Raw genomic sequence first — 16,202 nt, forward strand, 5'->3', positions numbered from 1 at the left:
CGCTCCAATTTCGACGCAGGGACACCAGGCGGACACTTGGAAAATGTAGTCTCTTATGTTCAATCTTCCAATGATATGCCTACAAATACGTCACAATGCTGCAAACACCTTGGGGAAACGACAGAAAGTGTAGGCTCATTCCTTGCGCAATCACAGCCATATAAGGAGACAATGGAAAACAGAGCTTCAGAGATTCTGCTCATTTCCTGGTTGACGTATCATCTTGGTTTCGCCTGTAGAATGAGTTCTGGGGCACTTACAGACAATATCTTTGCAGATTCTGAAACTTGAGTGTTTTCTTTCCAAAACGGTCAATAATATGCATAGTCGAGCATTTTTTCGTGACAAAATATTGCGCTTAAAACGGGAACGTTTTTTATCCAAAAATGAAATAGCGCCCCTAGAGATCCAAGAGGTTAAAGAAGTTACAGGTCTGTGAGAGCCAGAAATCTTGCTTGTTTGTAGGTGACCAAATACTTATTTTCCACCATAATTTGCAAATAAATTCATTAAAAATCCTACAATGTGATTTTCTGGATTTTTTTTCTAATTTTGTCTGTCATAGTTGAAGTGTACCTATGATGAAAATTACAGGCCTCTCTCATCTTTTTAAGTGGGAGAACTTGCACAATTGGTGGCTGACCAAATACTTTTTTGCCCCACTGTATATATAAAGTCTGATTTGATAGAGCCGTCTGACTGAGCAGCAGCAGGCCCGTAATCATCCATTCAAACAGCACCTTAGTTCATTTTGCCATCAGCTTTTCGCAAGCACAGCGCTGTTTATGACTTCAAGCCTATCAGCCTAATGGCTGGTGTAACCAATGTGAAATGGCTAGCTAGTTAGCTGGGTGTGCGCTAATACCTTTTCAAACGTCACTCGCGTTTAGATTTGGAGTAGTTATTCCCCTTGCCGCGGATTTTGTGGAGCGATGGGTAACGCTGCTTCGAGTGTGGCTGTTATTGATGTGTTCCTGGTTCGAGCCCAGGTAGAGGCGAGGAGAGGGACAGAAGCTATACTGTTACACTGGCAATACTATAGTGCCTACAAGAACATCCAATAGTCAAAGGTATATGAAATACAAATGGTAGAGAGAGAAATTGTCCTATAAATACACTGCTCAAAAAAATAAAAGGGAAACGTCCTGCACGGTGTTGGGCTGTAAGCACAACCCCCACCTGTGGACATTGGGCCCTCATACCACCCTCATGGAGTCTGTTTCTGACCGTTTGAGCAGACACATGCACATTTGTGGCCTGCTGGAGGTCATTTTGCAGGGCTCTGGCAGTGCTCCTCCTGCTCCTCCTTGCACAAAGGCGACGGTAGCGGTCCTGCTGCTGGGTTGTTGCCCTCCTACGGCCTCCTCCACGTCTCCTGATGTACTGGCCTGTCTCCTGGTAGCGCCTCCATGCTCTGGACACTACGCTGACAAACACAGCAAACCTTCTTGCCACAGCTCGCATTGATGTGCATCCTGGATGAGCTGTACTACCTGAGCCACTTGTGTGGGTTGTAGACTTCGTCTTATGCTACCACTAGAGTGAAAGCACCGCCAGCATTCAAAAGTGACCAAAACATCAGCCAGGAAGCATAGGAACTGAGAAGTGGTCTGTGGTTACCACCTGCAGGACCACTCCTTTATTGGGGGTGTCTTGCTAATTGCCTATAATTTCCACCTGTTGTCTAATCCATTTGCACAACAGCATGTGAAATGTATTGTCAATCAGTCTTGCTTCCTAAGTGGACAGTTTGATTTCACAGAAGTGTGATTGACTTGGAGTTACATTGTGTTGTTTAAGTGTACTATTTTAACTACAACCTAAAACCTCTTACCTTGGAATATTGAAGTCTCATGTTCAAAGGAACCACCAACTTTCGTATGTTCTCATGTTCTGAGCAAGGAACTTAAACGTTAGCTTTTTTACATGGCACATATTTTACATGGCACATACTGCATATTGCAACATATTACTTTCTTCAACACTTTGTTTTTGCATTATTTCAACCAAATTGAACAGGTTTCATTATGTATTTGAGGCTAAATTTATTTTATTTATGTATTATTTTAAGTTTAAATAAATGTTCATTCAGTACTGTTGTAATTTTAATTATTACAAATAAATAAATAAATAGGCCGATAAATCAGTATCGGCTTTTTTGGTCCTCCAATAATCGGTATCGGCGTTGAAAAATCATAATCGGTCGACCTCTACTCTGGAGAGACCTGAAAATAGCTGTGCAGCAAAGCTCCCCATCCAACCTGACAGAGCTTGAGAGTTTCTGCAGAGACGAGTGGGAGAAACTCCCCAAATACATTTATGCCAAGCTTGTAGCGTCATACCCAAGAAGACTCGAGGCTGTAATCAACAGGACAGCAACATCAGAATCCATTACCTTACAAAGAAGAACAGAGAAGGAGTAATGGCGCCAGAGGAGACGGCTGCTGTTTTACGATGCCCTAACCACCAATTGTGCTACTGTGTGTGTGTTTTTGAGTCATTTGTAACTTATTTTGTACATAATGTTTCTGCCACCATGTTTTATGACCGAAAAGAGCTTCTAGATATCAGGACAGCGATTACTCATCTCATACTGGAGGAATACTTTTCCTTTAACGAGTCTGACGGGTGGCGGTATATGTACCCGCAAAACACCAGTCTCGCTGTCAACAGTGAAGAGGTGACTCTGGGATGCTGGTGTAACGGATGTGAAACGGCTAGCTTAGTTAGCGGTGCGCGCTCAATAGCGTTTCAATCGGTGACGTCACTTGCTCTTAGACCTTGAAGTAGTAGTTCCCGTTGCTCTCCGCGGCTTTTGTGGAGCGATGGGTAACGATGCTTCGTGGGTGTCAGTCGTTGATGTGTGCAGAGGGTCCCTGGTTCGCGCCTGGGTATGGGCGAGGGGACGGTCTAAAGTTATACTGTTACATTGATCCTGTTGACCCGGATCACTGGTTGCTGCGGAAAAGGAGGAAGGTCAAAAGGGGGGTGAGTGTAACGGATGTGAAAAGGCTAGCTTAGTTAGCGGTGCGCGCTAAATAGCGTTTCAATCGGTGACGTCACTTGCTCTGAGACCTTGAAGTAGTAGTCTTGCTCTGCAAGGGCCACGGCTTTTGTGGAGCGATGGGTAACGATGCTTCGAGGGTGACTGTTGTTGTGTGCAGAGGGTCCCTGGGTTCGCGCGAGGGGACGGTCTAAAGTTATACTGTTACACTGGCCTTCTAGGCAGCATTGCAAAGAAAAAGCCATATCTCAGACTGGCTAATAAAAATAAAATATTAAGATGGGCAAAAGAACAGACACTGGACAGAGAAACTCTGCCTAGAAGGGCAGTATCCCGGAGTCGCTTCTTTACTGTTGACATTGAGATTGGTGTTTTGCGGGTACTATTTAATGAAGCTGGCAGTTGAGGACTTGTGAGGTGTCTGTTTCTCAAATTAGACAGTCTAATGTACTTGTCCTCTTGCTCAGTTGTGCACCAGGGCCTCCCACTCCTTTTTCTATTATGGTTAGAGACTGTTTGCGCTGTTCTGTGAAGGGAGTATATTCAGTTTCTTGACAATTTCTTATATGGAATAGCCTTCATTTCTCAGAACAAGAATAGACTGACGAGTTTTAGAAGAAAGTTATTTGTTTCTGCCCATTTTGAACCTGTAATCAAACCCACAAATGCTGATGTTCCAGATACTCAACTTGTCTAAAGAAGGTCAGTTCTATTGGTTCTTTATTCAGGACAACAGTTTTCAGCTGTGCTAACAATTGCAAAAGGGTTTTCTAATGATCAATTAGCCTTTTAAAATTATAAACTTGGATTAGCTAACACAACATGCCATTGGAACACAGGAGTGATCGTTGCTGATAAAGTGCATCTGTACGCCTATGTAGATATTCCATCAAAAATAAAAATCTGCTGTTTCCAGCTACAATGGTCATTTACAACATTTACAATGTCTACACTGTATTTCTAATCAATTTGATGTTATTTTAGCGGACAAAACAAAACATGTGCTTTTCTTTCAAAAACAAGGACATTTCTAAGTGACCCCAAACATTTGAACGGTAGTGTACATATGAGATGAGCAATGTAAGATATTAAAGTGACTAGTGATCTATATATTAAGTGGCCAATGATTCGAGTCAGTATATAGGCAGCAGCACTCGGTCTTGAAACGGCCTTGAAATAGACGCTGTTTTTCAGTCTCTCGGTCCCACCTGACCTCGCCTTCTGGATGGTAGCGGGGTGAACAGGCAGTGGCTCGGATGGTTGTCCTTGATGATCTTTTTGGCCTTCTTGTGACATCGGATTCGAACCAGGGACTCTAGTGACACCTCTTGCACTGAGATACAGTGCCTTAGACTGCTGCGCCACTCAGGAGCCCCATATATAAATTACATTTCTGTATTTAATTTTCAGTAAATTTGCTAACATTTGTTTTTACTTTGTCATTATTGGGTATTGCGTGTAGATGGGTGAGAGAAAAAAAATCGATTTAATCCATAACGCAAATTTATTTTGGAATAAGTCAAGGGGTATGAATACTTTCTGAAGGCTCTGTATATCGTCAGTTATGTGTCCAATAATGTTGGCCTATGTGGTTGTGTCCCTTGTCACTCCTGCTACATTACAGCAGTGATCCACTAAATGGATAGCCAAGCTAATTTCGCCCTCATGTCGGTACTAGCAAGCACTAGTGTTAGGTATCAACAGTCAATCTAGTAGGTGCTGGAAACTATAGTGAGCTTCCATTGGTCAATAGCAACGCGATGTCGCGGAGAACAAATTTGGTCCACTTTTTCGCCCATGCTTGCATCGCCCAATGGTTTCCGCCCACGTCCCTTCTTTTAATTGAAAATGAATCGGGCTCCGTTGTTTCATAGCCCCCAGCGTGCCAAATCAAATGATAGATGCATTTCTGCTGTTAGGTTAGTCGCTTGTCAACATTGTATTAGCTAGCTTATGTACAGTAGGTAGTTAACACCATTTTCAGTTGACAGTAGGCATCAGGGAAGAGCAACTGTTGACCCAGTGTTCCCCAGTCCTGTCTTACCATCTCCAACCATAGGTGCGGAATGATAGGAGTTGGCAAGACGACACAATCAGATCTGGAGCCAGGCAATGTTGTGCCATTTCAAACTATCTTCCTACAAATATATATATGTGGTGCAATAACAGGTATGTTACACTAGCAGTAACAGCTAATTACCAAGCATGTAGACAGTTAGTTGATAACGTTGGAGCTTGGTAGTGTCTCTCCGCTGTAAGATGCTAGCTAGCTATGTTTCCCCTAGCTAGCTTATATTAACCCCAACACGATCAGGCTAATATTCAAACTGGAGAAACAAACTTCTGCAGACAATTTAACTAGGTTGTACGGATTCATTACCTGCGTGGGTGTGTCCTCATTTGTACTTTGTCCTTGTTCTCCATTGTTTTCTTCAAGATAGTTCACTTCTGTAAAGCTAACCAGCGGCTCTTGCTGCGATGTTACGCTTTTTTGAATGTTTTACAGTTGTCTCTCAGCTTCTCATTCGTGTTTCATTGTGTAAAGCCAAGTTTCCAAAATCTGAAATTTTCCTTAAACTACTGGCATCTCATTCGTTGCTCCATCCTCCTCTGACTAGGCTGCTTTTGACTTTTTTTGACAATTTGTAGCCAAGTGTCTTGACATTCAGTTAAAACCAGGAAGAGCGTTTTGAGACTGGGCGCGGAATGAGGGGGGCCAAAGAGAATAGCCTACCACAGCATGAATCATAATACCCATAAAACCTACCGTTCAAACACGGAAATGGTTATAATCGTTTTTCCACCATTCATTTTATCCCGGCATTGTAGATTTTAGAAACACTTCAAATAAAAGTGTTTCGCGTAGGCTTACGTTTTGATAACCATGTAAATGTCTATCGTTAAAGGTGACGTTTATCAATATATTCGCCTGTATTTAGCCCCCCAAAAATGAAAATCTAATTAGCTGCTAATGTGGCTATCATACAGCACTACAAATGCCTGTCTCAAGCGTCATGTCACTCATCAGGGTCATGATAATCTGGATGTGTCTGCCGAATATAGGCAAAAAGTAAGAATCTCTGGATTAACTATCTAATGTTAGCTAAATTGGCTAAAGTTATTTAAATTGACAATTATGTGAATTACATTTCTTATATAACTAGCTAACATTAGCTTTCTATTTGTCTAGCCATTTAAATGAATAAGAAATTCATAAAAACAAGTTACGTTTTATTTGGCTTTTATAAACCACCAGTCTTACTTGCTAGGTAACTAGGGCTACGTGTTCTTGATGGCTAGGTGTATTTTAGTCTGATTTTTTAGATTTCAGGGATTGATTTTTATTGATTTAACCTTTTATTTAACTAGGCAAGTCAGTTAAGAGCACATTCTTATTTGCGATGACGGTCCAACCTGGGCGACGCTGGACCAAAAGTGCGCTGCCCTATGGGATTCCAAATTACGGCCGGTTGTGATACAGCCTGAAATCAAACCAGTGTCAGTAGTGACGCCTCTAGCACTGAGATGCAGCGCCAGACAGCTGCACCACTCGGGACAATTGATACGTTTGCTGTTACCCTCTGGACAGCAGATCATTAGCCTTCCCTTATAACTATGTTACTATGTAACCTGATTTAGTCCTACATGGTATGGTGGGTTGTAAATTGGTATTCACACTTGTTTTTGAGGTAGAATTACTGTCATGTTATTGATGCCTAATTGCAAACCTTATTTGAACATTCTCTATTCCAGAACCAATGGGTGTGCCTGAGTCTTATCACCTTTCAACTAGGTTAGCTGTTTCAACCTGGAACACTATTCTCCTGCTTTGGTCAGTTGTCATTGCAGGAAGTCCTGAAGAGCATGAGTGTGTGTTAAACGTTTTGTTCCAGCCCAGCTCTAACACCTGACTTAAACAATCAACCTGCCGAATTACGACAATAGGCTATGATTTTTATTAAGTACAAGCTTATCCCAAGGGTCCCAGTATATATACACACTCAAGTCTCCAATGGTCCCAGTACTGGTTGATGTGAAGGCCTAAGTGACCACACACAAACGGATCTACAGCTGTGATAAGATTTTTCTATCATTCACACACTGTAGACAGTGTAAAACACAATTTCAACAATGCTTAAGTTGTATTGTCTATGGCTCAATTTGTGGAAATGCTGTCATAACTCATCGTCTTTAATGTTGTGATTCACAGACACGTGAGGACCTCGATTTGAACACCGCAACTGAGATGGACTGATGTTGACGGACACACGCTGAGACCACGAGTATGACTGGACATGGGATGGATATTTGTGAAGACCTAAAAGGGGTGAAAAAGCACACCAACTTATTTTTTATTCCATGGCCAACCATCTCGGGCTGAAAGCCTCAACGTAATGGGTTACAACTGACAATTTCTCATTAGATATTGCGTCTTACACAGATCACAGGTTAGGGTATATATTCCATGTCAGACTTTTCAATGCCACCCTGAAGGTTGCCAGGGCAAGCTGTTTCTTGTACATACATTAAATTGTAAAATGCACAAACATTTTAGTAAAATTAGTATTCTTGAGTGAATAACATAAAATCCCACTTTTGTATGTCCAATAGGTTATGAAAAGCATCAACAATTTAACATGACCTTATGGTGAGTGACATTTAATGAAGTGAGATGACTGGATTATTATTTACATTCAAGTTCTCTCTGTACACATACAATTGCTTGAAAAATCAACCCCAATATGAATGAAGAAAAGATCCATGGAAGGGTGATCCAGAGGGGGTTGGTTGTATCTACACAGTAAAAAAACATATATTTGTCTTTCTATTCGTGCATATCTATTCCGTGCTCTTAAACTGAGCTCATATCTCCCATGGTCTTAACTTAAATAGATAAAGTTTTGACCAGTTCAAATTCAGGCTGAAACTCCCCATAAAAGAGTCTTTATCAACAGGATCATATTGCCCTATCAGGTTAGAATGTTGTTTAAACAAGAGTAAAACTGTGTTAAATGAGACCTATTCTTAGTTTGAGGAACAGCACTTCATGTAGTTCCATCTCTCGTGAAGTATTAGCTGCATTATCTGCTGTATGGAAACTATTCCACAATGGGTGGTACCACAAACACTGAACAAAAATATAAACACAACATGTGTTGGTCCCATGTTTCATGAGCTGAAATAAAAGATCCCAGAAATTGTCCATGCGCAGAAAGCTTATTTCTCTCAAATGTTGTGCACAGATTTGTTTACATCCCTGTTAGTGAGCATTTCTCCTTTGCCAAGATTATCTGACTGATTTCCTCACATGAACTGTAACTCAGTAAAATCTTTGAAATGGTTGCGTTTATATTTTTGTTCAGTATAGTTCTGCAGTAGACTTGTCATGCTATAAAAACACCTGTTTCCAGTCAACATGCATGAGAACCTGTCTGCCTGTCATCTGATCATGCAGGTAACATCAGTGGCTCAGTCCTATGTTGTGAACAGGAAAGGATATTAACGATTATAAAAATCATGTACAGAAACACAGAGATGGTGGGGGGGGGAAGCAGAGGTACATTTTTAAAAGCATGAGTAAAAACACTTTACAAGCTTTGTCCAACTCTCAAAATAATATCACCCAGGAATGCAGTGGGTACCTACAATAGCTTTCCTTTTCTTTGGAACAACAGCTCTGTGTTCTGGGCCAGACTGGGGAGTTTCTCTGGACTCCACAGGTATATCGTGGGAGAGTCATTGGTTGGCAACACCCTTTGTGTCCGGGGGAACAGATGCAGCTGGTTGCAGGTTAGCGGTGGGTACAGTTGGTCAGGGGTTCTTGATCTGATCCGCACTCTGGGAGCAGCCACCCTCAGCTGGAGGCAAACAGAGATAGAGATCAAGTCTCTTTACTAAAACTTTACTAGTTTTACTAAAACTTTACTAGTTTTAGTGAGTGAGAACTATCACAGTATTAGTAAGTGACACTTGTTTTGTTAATCTACTACAATAACAGCCGGTGTCTTCTACATGGGCCAGACAGGGTGGTCTGGCTGAGAGGCTCGTGACTGGTCCCCAGCTGGAGAAGCTTCGTGACGGACCGCCGCTGTGGCATAAATACTTGGTGTAGGACCACATTACCATCAGAGATTTACACATTTATAAATTATTCATTAACCATTACTAATTATAAACCCCTTGTAATAGACCCTTATTGTACCATGCCATTTTGCACAAAAAGCTATCAAAATATTACAGTTATAATAGTTGATAGCAGGAGAGTGCAGTAAGAGAAGTAGCGGTGCGTGGGTAAAATCACAGGGGAAGCCAAGTCAGGGAAAAAAATCCATATTACAACCTGTGTGTTGTGTTATTAGTGTTTGCTCTATAACTTGTTAGGCCTTTATATCACGGTTGCAAGGCATATTAACTAAGGCCGAGAAAGACTGGCAGAATAAATTCAACCACACCTTTGTTTCATCACAAAAGTCCACAAAGCATATTGTATGTAACAAACAGTTACATGACATTTTCGGACTAATAAACAACTACTGATTTAGAACCACAGAGAGTTTCCGCAAGTTGCAAAGACAGTACCATTTCAACTTTAACACTTCAATATTATCAAATCACCTATGCTTAGTCTAACAATTTAGTCCAATCAACATAAGATAAATATGATGTGGCTGTTCATGGTTCTGATTTCTCTCTGTGTGTGTGGCCGTGCAAGTAGAAAAAACATGTTGACTCACCTTACTTGCCATCTTCCTCTATTTCATGTTGATGATACGGTCTATGACTATCATACAGTACACACATTTTTTGTTGTCCTAGGCTACCTGGCTAAAATGCTTGCCCGCTTGCCTAACTTCCTTTCATGGGCAACGTTAGCTAGTTAACAGCCTTCTACATCTAGCTACATATTGAACTTCCATCCTCTCAGGCCAGGGGCACAATGTATGAATTTATGGTTGGATCAGAATCGTTGTCATAATCATTGGCCAGTACGGAGAATTAAGTAAAACCACGTCAAATCCCTGTCTCCATCCATGGCTAATTTAGGAAAGGGACAGTTTTACCTAGCTAGCCACTGGTGGACAACAAAACAAGGAGATGCAAGAATTCAAGTAGTCAGTGTCAGTGACGTATTGCTCTTGATTTAATTGGAGTGAAGCCATATCCAAAATGGCTTCCCTTGACACTTTTTTGTTGTTCAGCCAGGACTATTCACAGTTTAGCTCACTTAGTTTAGCTCAACGCTGATTGGCATACTTTTTTTTAATTCAAGGGAGGCCAAATGCCCGCTGGCTTCCCTTGCATTCAATGCTACTGGCAGCAACAACTTCATACTCTTTTTTTACCATACGGTATCAGATAGATGGACTACACATACTGAGACAGAAGTCTGGCTTCCCTTGGCATCCATGAATTCACGCCACTAAGGAAGAGTAACCCACCTTCCATTAGCTCTTGGTAAAGTTCTTCTTGATCTGGGCACTGACACGGACTCATGGATGTTCTTATCACGGGCTGTGTCTCCAGGGCACTGTAAATCCCAGTCAGGATGGGAAGGAAGAAGATATGACCGTCTTGTGGTAGTTAGATGTGCATTCTGCCACCTACTTTGCGGGAGGATAACAAGGATCCCAAAAAGGAAAATATTTTGGTAAAAATAAATAAAATATTAAATAAACAAAATCAACCTGCTTTTCTGTAAAAACCTCATTCGAATCAGGTCTCAACACAGGCTCAGAAACCTCCTGTGAGGACGGGACATTTCCTAGCAACAACAGTCCTTGTAGTGCTTCCGCTGGTTGCAGATATAATGATATCCAGCTTCTTGGACTTCTTAGACACTTAATTAATGCAATTAGTCACTGTGGCTATAAATGCCACAAAATCCACCTTCTTCACAATGAGTGTATCCAGATCACCCGATTGACTTGAAACACTAGCAACTGGTTGCAATGCATCCACCGCCATATCTTCAACAATGTTGCCTCTTGCCCCTTTGACTCTCTTCACCGGCCTCCACATAGAAGATCTGCTGCGCAACCCTGACCCTTGACACCTCAACCTCCTTCGCCCTAATAGGGCACTCAAGGAAGTCCGGAGTATGATCCCCACCACAAATGCAACATTTTCCATTCACAGATTCTTCAATATCATACTTCTCCTGTCTGCAAACATTTGATACATGACCATATCCTTTACAATTTCCACATTGTAATGGTTTGGACACAAATGCTCTGACCGCATACCTCACATATCCAGTCTCCTCAAAGAACAATAATATCAACAGGCTTTTCTCCTTCCTTCCATTCTTTGATTACACTATTTTCCACTCATTACCACACGTCACTTGCTGCATTTTCAGATTCAAGCACAGTCACCATTTCCTTCTCGACTTCCTCATGCAAAAAAAATAAACAATCTTTTTCTTCTGTGGATTTAAATGGCGGTTGGCAACCAACCTTAAGGTGTATTACCGCCACCAACTGCACTGGAGTGTGGACCAGAGACAGTGAAGGTCTAAATCCTACCCAATATTCTTATCTCCTTAATTAACAAAATGCATAATTAAATACTACATCCATAAACAAATCGCTAGGAGAATATAGCTACTGAGATTGGACGTCACACACACACATCCATATATGGCAAGTGTGGTGTTTTGAGAAATGTATTATGTGTTATTGAGTTTAGATGTAAAATGGTTGCAAATAGCCAATGGGATTTGTATGCAGAGGTTAAGTTATTTGAATTAACAAATGATAATGGGGTTTCCGTTCTTGCATTGAAGTGATTGGAATACAAGATGCAAGGCCGATAAAAGTTCAATGATGTATTGGAGATTCGGGCTGAAGATACTGTAGAGAGTAGTCGACTGTAATGTGTTAAGGAGAACATTAAATAAATCTGTTCTGTTTATTATATGTATGCTTCGTAGTCTTCAGTAAAATAACCCAGCTTCTTCGGATGCAACAACAAGAGATATTAGAAAATGGAGGAGATAGGAAACCCATTAGGCAGTGAATGGAGGAGTGGTCAGTACCAGTCAAAAATTTCGACACACTCATTCAAGTGTTTTTCTTTATTTTTACTATTTTCTACATTGTAAAAAAAAATAGAGAATAAATCAAAACTATGAAATAACACATATGGAATCATGTAGTAACCAAAAAATTGTTAAACAAATCAAAACATATTTTAGATTTTAGATTCTTCAAAGTAGCCACCCTTTGCTTTGATGACAGCTTTGCACGTCCCTGGAAAAGGCGGCTAAAAGCTCCACTCCATTGATCTATGTGGGTGGAGTCTGTTTTTTGGGGTGTGGACTCTGTTGAGAGGAAGTCAGTCTTGTATAGTGTATATCCACTAGAGGGCTTGGGGAGTCAGACTAGCATACCAAGCAGGAGGGGCCAAAGCACACTTTTGACTCTAGCTAGTGACAACGTTTGAACTTCCGGATCCGGTGTCGTATGCCTGTCAGGCTAGTCTGGTCTTCTATGCTTTACGAATCTACTTTTTAGTCGCAGAAGCAAACATCTCTTTTTGAATTGCAATTACTAGAGCTTTAACAGCAAGAGCGTGAACTGCTCTTTGTCATGTTCTGACCTTTATTTCCTTTGTTTTGTATTTATTTAGTATGGTCAGGGCGTGAGTTGGGGTGGGCAGTCTATGTTTGTTTTTCTATGATTTGGGGATTTGTATGTTTCGGCCTAGTATGGTTCTCAATCAGAGGCAGGTGTCATTAGTTGTCTCTGATTGAGAATCATACTTAGGTAGCCTGGGTTTCACTGTTTGTTTGTGGGTGATGTCTATGTTGATTGCTTGTGTCAGCACAGTTCTCATTAGCTTCACGGTCGTTATTTCGTTTATTGGTTTTGTATAGTGTGTTTCAGTGTTCTCTTTATTAAATTTCATCATGAACACATACCATGCCGCATTTTGGTCCTCCGATCCTTCTCGCCTCTCCTCTTCAGATGAAGAGGAGGACGCCCGTGACACTCTTATTACTCAGGAGAATAAGAAGCAGAAGAAACTGATAAAATGGAGAGTTCATCCACTGAACACTACAAGAGGGGAATATGGAGAATACACATCTCTTGTCCAACCTATGCGAAGCATTGACAAGGAAACACATTTTCAATACTTTCGGATGTCCGTTTCCAGATTTGACAACTTGCTTCAGCAGCTTGCCCCTCACATTTCGCACGAGAGAACTCACAGCTTTACAATAATTGCTGCGGGAAGGCTGTCTGTGACCATTTGTTTTTTGGCGAGTGGTAGCACACAGCAAAGTATTGCTGCGAGTTATAAGTGAGGAATCTCAACAGTTTGTGCTATCATCCCAGAAGTATGCTGGCATATCCTAAAGGGGGATTTTGTTGCTTATCCCTCTGTGGAAAAATGGGCTTCACCGTGATCAACGTGGGTACATAGTTGGGAGCAAGTTTGGCTCCCAACTCATTGCAGGCCAGCTGCCGCTACCAAGGCCAGAGCGCTTGCCGAGGGACCCAAGCACCGAGCACATACAGTATGTCTTCGTGGGAGATTAGGCATTCCCTCTGATGCGACCATATCCAGATAAGATACGCAAAATAAATGTCATGTGAAAATTATACCAATATTGACATTATAATTATATGCCTCACATAAAAGTCTTCTGGCATCCCAGTAAGAGGATAAGGGCATATGTCCAAAGCATAGGCTACATAGTTGTTACAGTACACATTTGATAGCCTTCATGTTCCTATTCAATAACAATGGAAACACTTATTTTATTCAAAAGGTTGTCGTGACGTGACTATCATTAATCTGATGACTGTTATTTATTTTATCAACTAACTATGTTTAATTGTTACTCGATTAAATGAATCGTGTAAGAATGAACTCATTAAGAATTTGGGACACAAAGTTGTTTAATGAGTTACTATCTCCCGACTTAAACTCTAAAGACATATAGATATCCTTTACATCAATAACAGTCACTTATTAATCATCATTACCTCGTATCAGTCTCAGAAGAACCCTAACCTTATTGATGAATCAGCAAGACACAAATTGGCTTAATTATGTATTTACTTTACTTTAATAACACAGAATACCTAAACACAGGTTATTGATTACTAACGTAATACAATGAAAACAGGTTCCTAGTGGACAAAAGTGTTTGGTTATAAAAGATGGAGGGATGGAAAGAGAGGAAAAGGGTGAGACAATGAAAGTCAACTATCGTTGTTACATTTGGAAGCTACGGAAATACGAATACTTAGCACCCTAACCACCGCTCATTCGGATTAGAAAGGCAAAATATATATTTACACAAAGCTGTCTTTCTCTGTTGAACTCGATGGGTCCTTTGGGGAAGTTGTCAAGGGATGTAAGACTCTGGTTTGTCCACCAGAGTTCACAATGTCCTTTGTAGAGCTTCTCTGGTAGTGGATTGGTTGTTAGAACATATACTTCAGATGTTCCAATGGTTGTCTGAGAGGAATCTGTTCTTCCCCCTCGTGTTTTTGGTCAAATGTCAACTTTACAACTTTACATGCCAGCTGCAGACTGGTAAATGCTACGGTCTAGTGAGTTTCTTCTTGTGTAGAGATTGAGGGTTTCAGAGTTTCACCATTTCAAACGTATGGACTACCGTCTCATGTTTTCTGGTCTGTAAAGTTTAAACCATTTGTCACGTTCAGCTCGCGCTGTAAGTTGGCTGGTCTCGTAGTGGTCTCAAGGTTGATTATTCAGGTTCAGGCTCCCGACCACTTTACACGACAGCAGCATGTCACGTCCTGACCTCAGTTCCTTTTTTTATGTCTCCATTTTAGGTTGGTCAGGGCGTGAGTTGGGGTGGGCATGCTGTGTTTTGTTCTATGTTTGTATTTCTATGTGTTTGGCCTGGTATGGTTCTCAATCAGAGGCAGCTGTCAATCGTTGTCTCTGATTGAGAACCATACTTAAGCAGCCTGGTTTCGCCCTTGAGTTGTGGGTAGTTGTTTTCTGTCTCTGTGTCTGCACCAGACAGAACTGTTTCGTGTTGGTCTATTTTTGTTATTTTGGTCTTAGTGTTCTGAGTTAAAATAAATATGAACATGGACATTTATCACGCTGTATATTGGTCCGATCCTTCCTACTCCTCCTCAGACAAAGAGGACAGCCGTTCCAGAACTACCCACCACAAAAGGACCAAGCAGAGTGGTAAGAAGGAGGAATGGACATGGGAGGACATTCTGGACGCTAAGGGATCCTACACATGGGAGGAGATCCTGGCCGGAAGGGATCGCCTCCCATGGGAACAGATGGAGGCAGCCAGGAGAGCGGAGGCAGCAGGAGAGTTGAACCAGCGGTACGAGGGAACACGGCTGGCAAGGAAGCCCGAGAGGCAGCCCCAAAATTTATTGGGGGGTGGCACACAAGGAGATTGGCAAAGTCAGGTAGGAGACCTGAGCCAACTCCCTGTGCTTACAGTGGAGAGAGAGTGACCGGGCAGGCACCGTGTTATGCAGTGAAGTGCACGGTGTCCCCAGTGCCATACATAGCCTGGTGCGCTACATTGCAGCTCCTCATATCGCCCGGGCTAGAGTGGGCATCGAGCCAGGAGGGATGAAGCCGGCTCAGCGCATCTGGTCTCCAGTGCGTCTCCTCGGTTTGTGTTATATGGCACCAGCCCTACGCACTGTGTCTCCCATGGATCTGCACAGCCCAGTGCGTCCTGTGCCTGCGACCCGCAAGTCCCAGGCTAAAATCAACATCCAGCCAGGACGGGTTGTTCAGGCCCATGGTTCGAGACCTCCAGTGCGCCTCCACGGACCAGTCTATCCTGTGCCTCCTCCAAGGACCAGGCCTCCAGTAGATCTCTCCAGCCTGGTGAGTACTGTGCCTGTTCTAAGAACCAAGTCTCCTGTGTGTCCCTCCAGTCCGGATCTGCCAGAGCCTCCCTCCAGTCCGGACGCTCCAGAGCCTCCCTCCAGTCCGGACGCTCCAGAGCCTCCCTCCAGTCCGGAGCCGCCCGTCACTCCGGCGCTGCCAGAGCCGCCCGTCACTCCGGCGCTGCCAGAGCCGCCCATCACTCCGGCGCTGCCAGAGCCGCCCGTCACTCCGGCGCTGCCAGAGTCGGCCGTCTATTCGGGGCCCGCTGAAAGGGTCCCCAGTACGGGGTCGGTGGCGAGGGTCGCCGCTCAAAAGGCGCCACCTAACTGGGTCCAGGTCTAGC

The 16,202-nt window shown here is 42.5% G+C and overlaps 1 protein-coding gene and 1 long non-coding RNA gene across 3 annotated transcripts in view; one reads left to right on the forward strand and one right to left on the reverse strand.

Annotated features, from left to right (window-relative positions):
• Positions 1-5,712, reverse strand: part of LOC139413213 (serine/threonine-protein kinase 4-like) — a 64,098-nt gene extending 58,386 nt beyond the window's left edge. The window contains exon 1 of one of the 2 annotated variants that reach the window (XM_071160331.1): positions 5,385-5,712. In XM_071160331.1, the coding sequence (XP_071016432.1) occupies positions 5,385-5,428 (44 nt within the window). In that variant the 5' untranslated portion in view covers positions 5,429-5,712. The remainder of the gene's footprint in view (positions 1-5,384) is intronic. The other variant, XM_071160332.1, reaches the window with a different exon arrangement.
• A 1,042-nt stretch (positions 5,713-6,754) lies between these two features.
• LOC139413214 (uncharacterized) lies at positions 6,755-8,345 on the forward strand. The gene is made up of 2 exons (XR_011634777.1): positions 6,755-6,836; positions 7,215-8,345. It is a non-coding gene; the product is annotated as an uncharacterized lncRNA (long non-coding RNA).
• Positions 8,346-16,202: the final 7,857 nt, after the last annotated feature.

Source organism: Oncorhynchus clarkii, chromosome 7 (genome assembly GCF_045791955.1).
Source record: "Oncorhynchus clarkii lewisi isolate Uvic-CL-2024 chromosome 7, UVic_Ocla_1.0, whole genome shotgun sequence".
NCBI classification, from domain to species: Eukaryota; Metazoa; Chordata; class Actinopteri; order Salmoniformes; family Salmonidae; genus Oncorhynchus; species Oncorhynchus clarkii.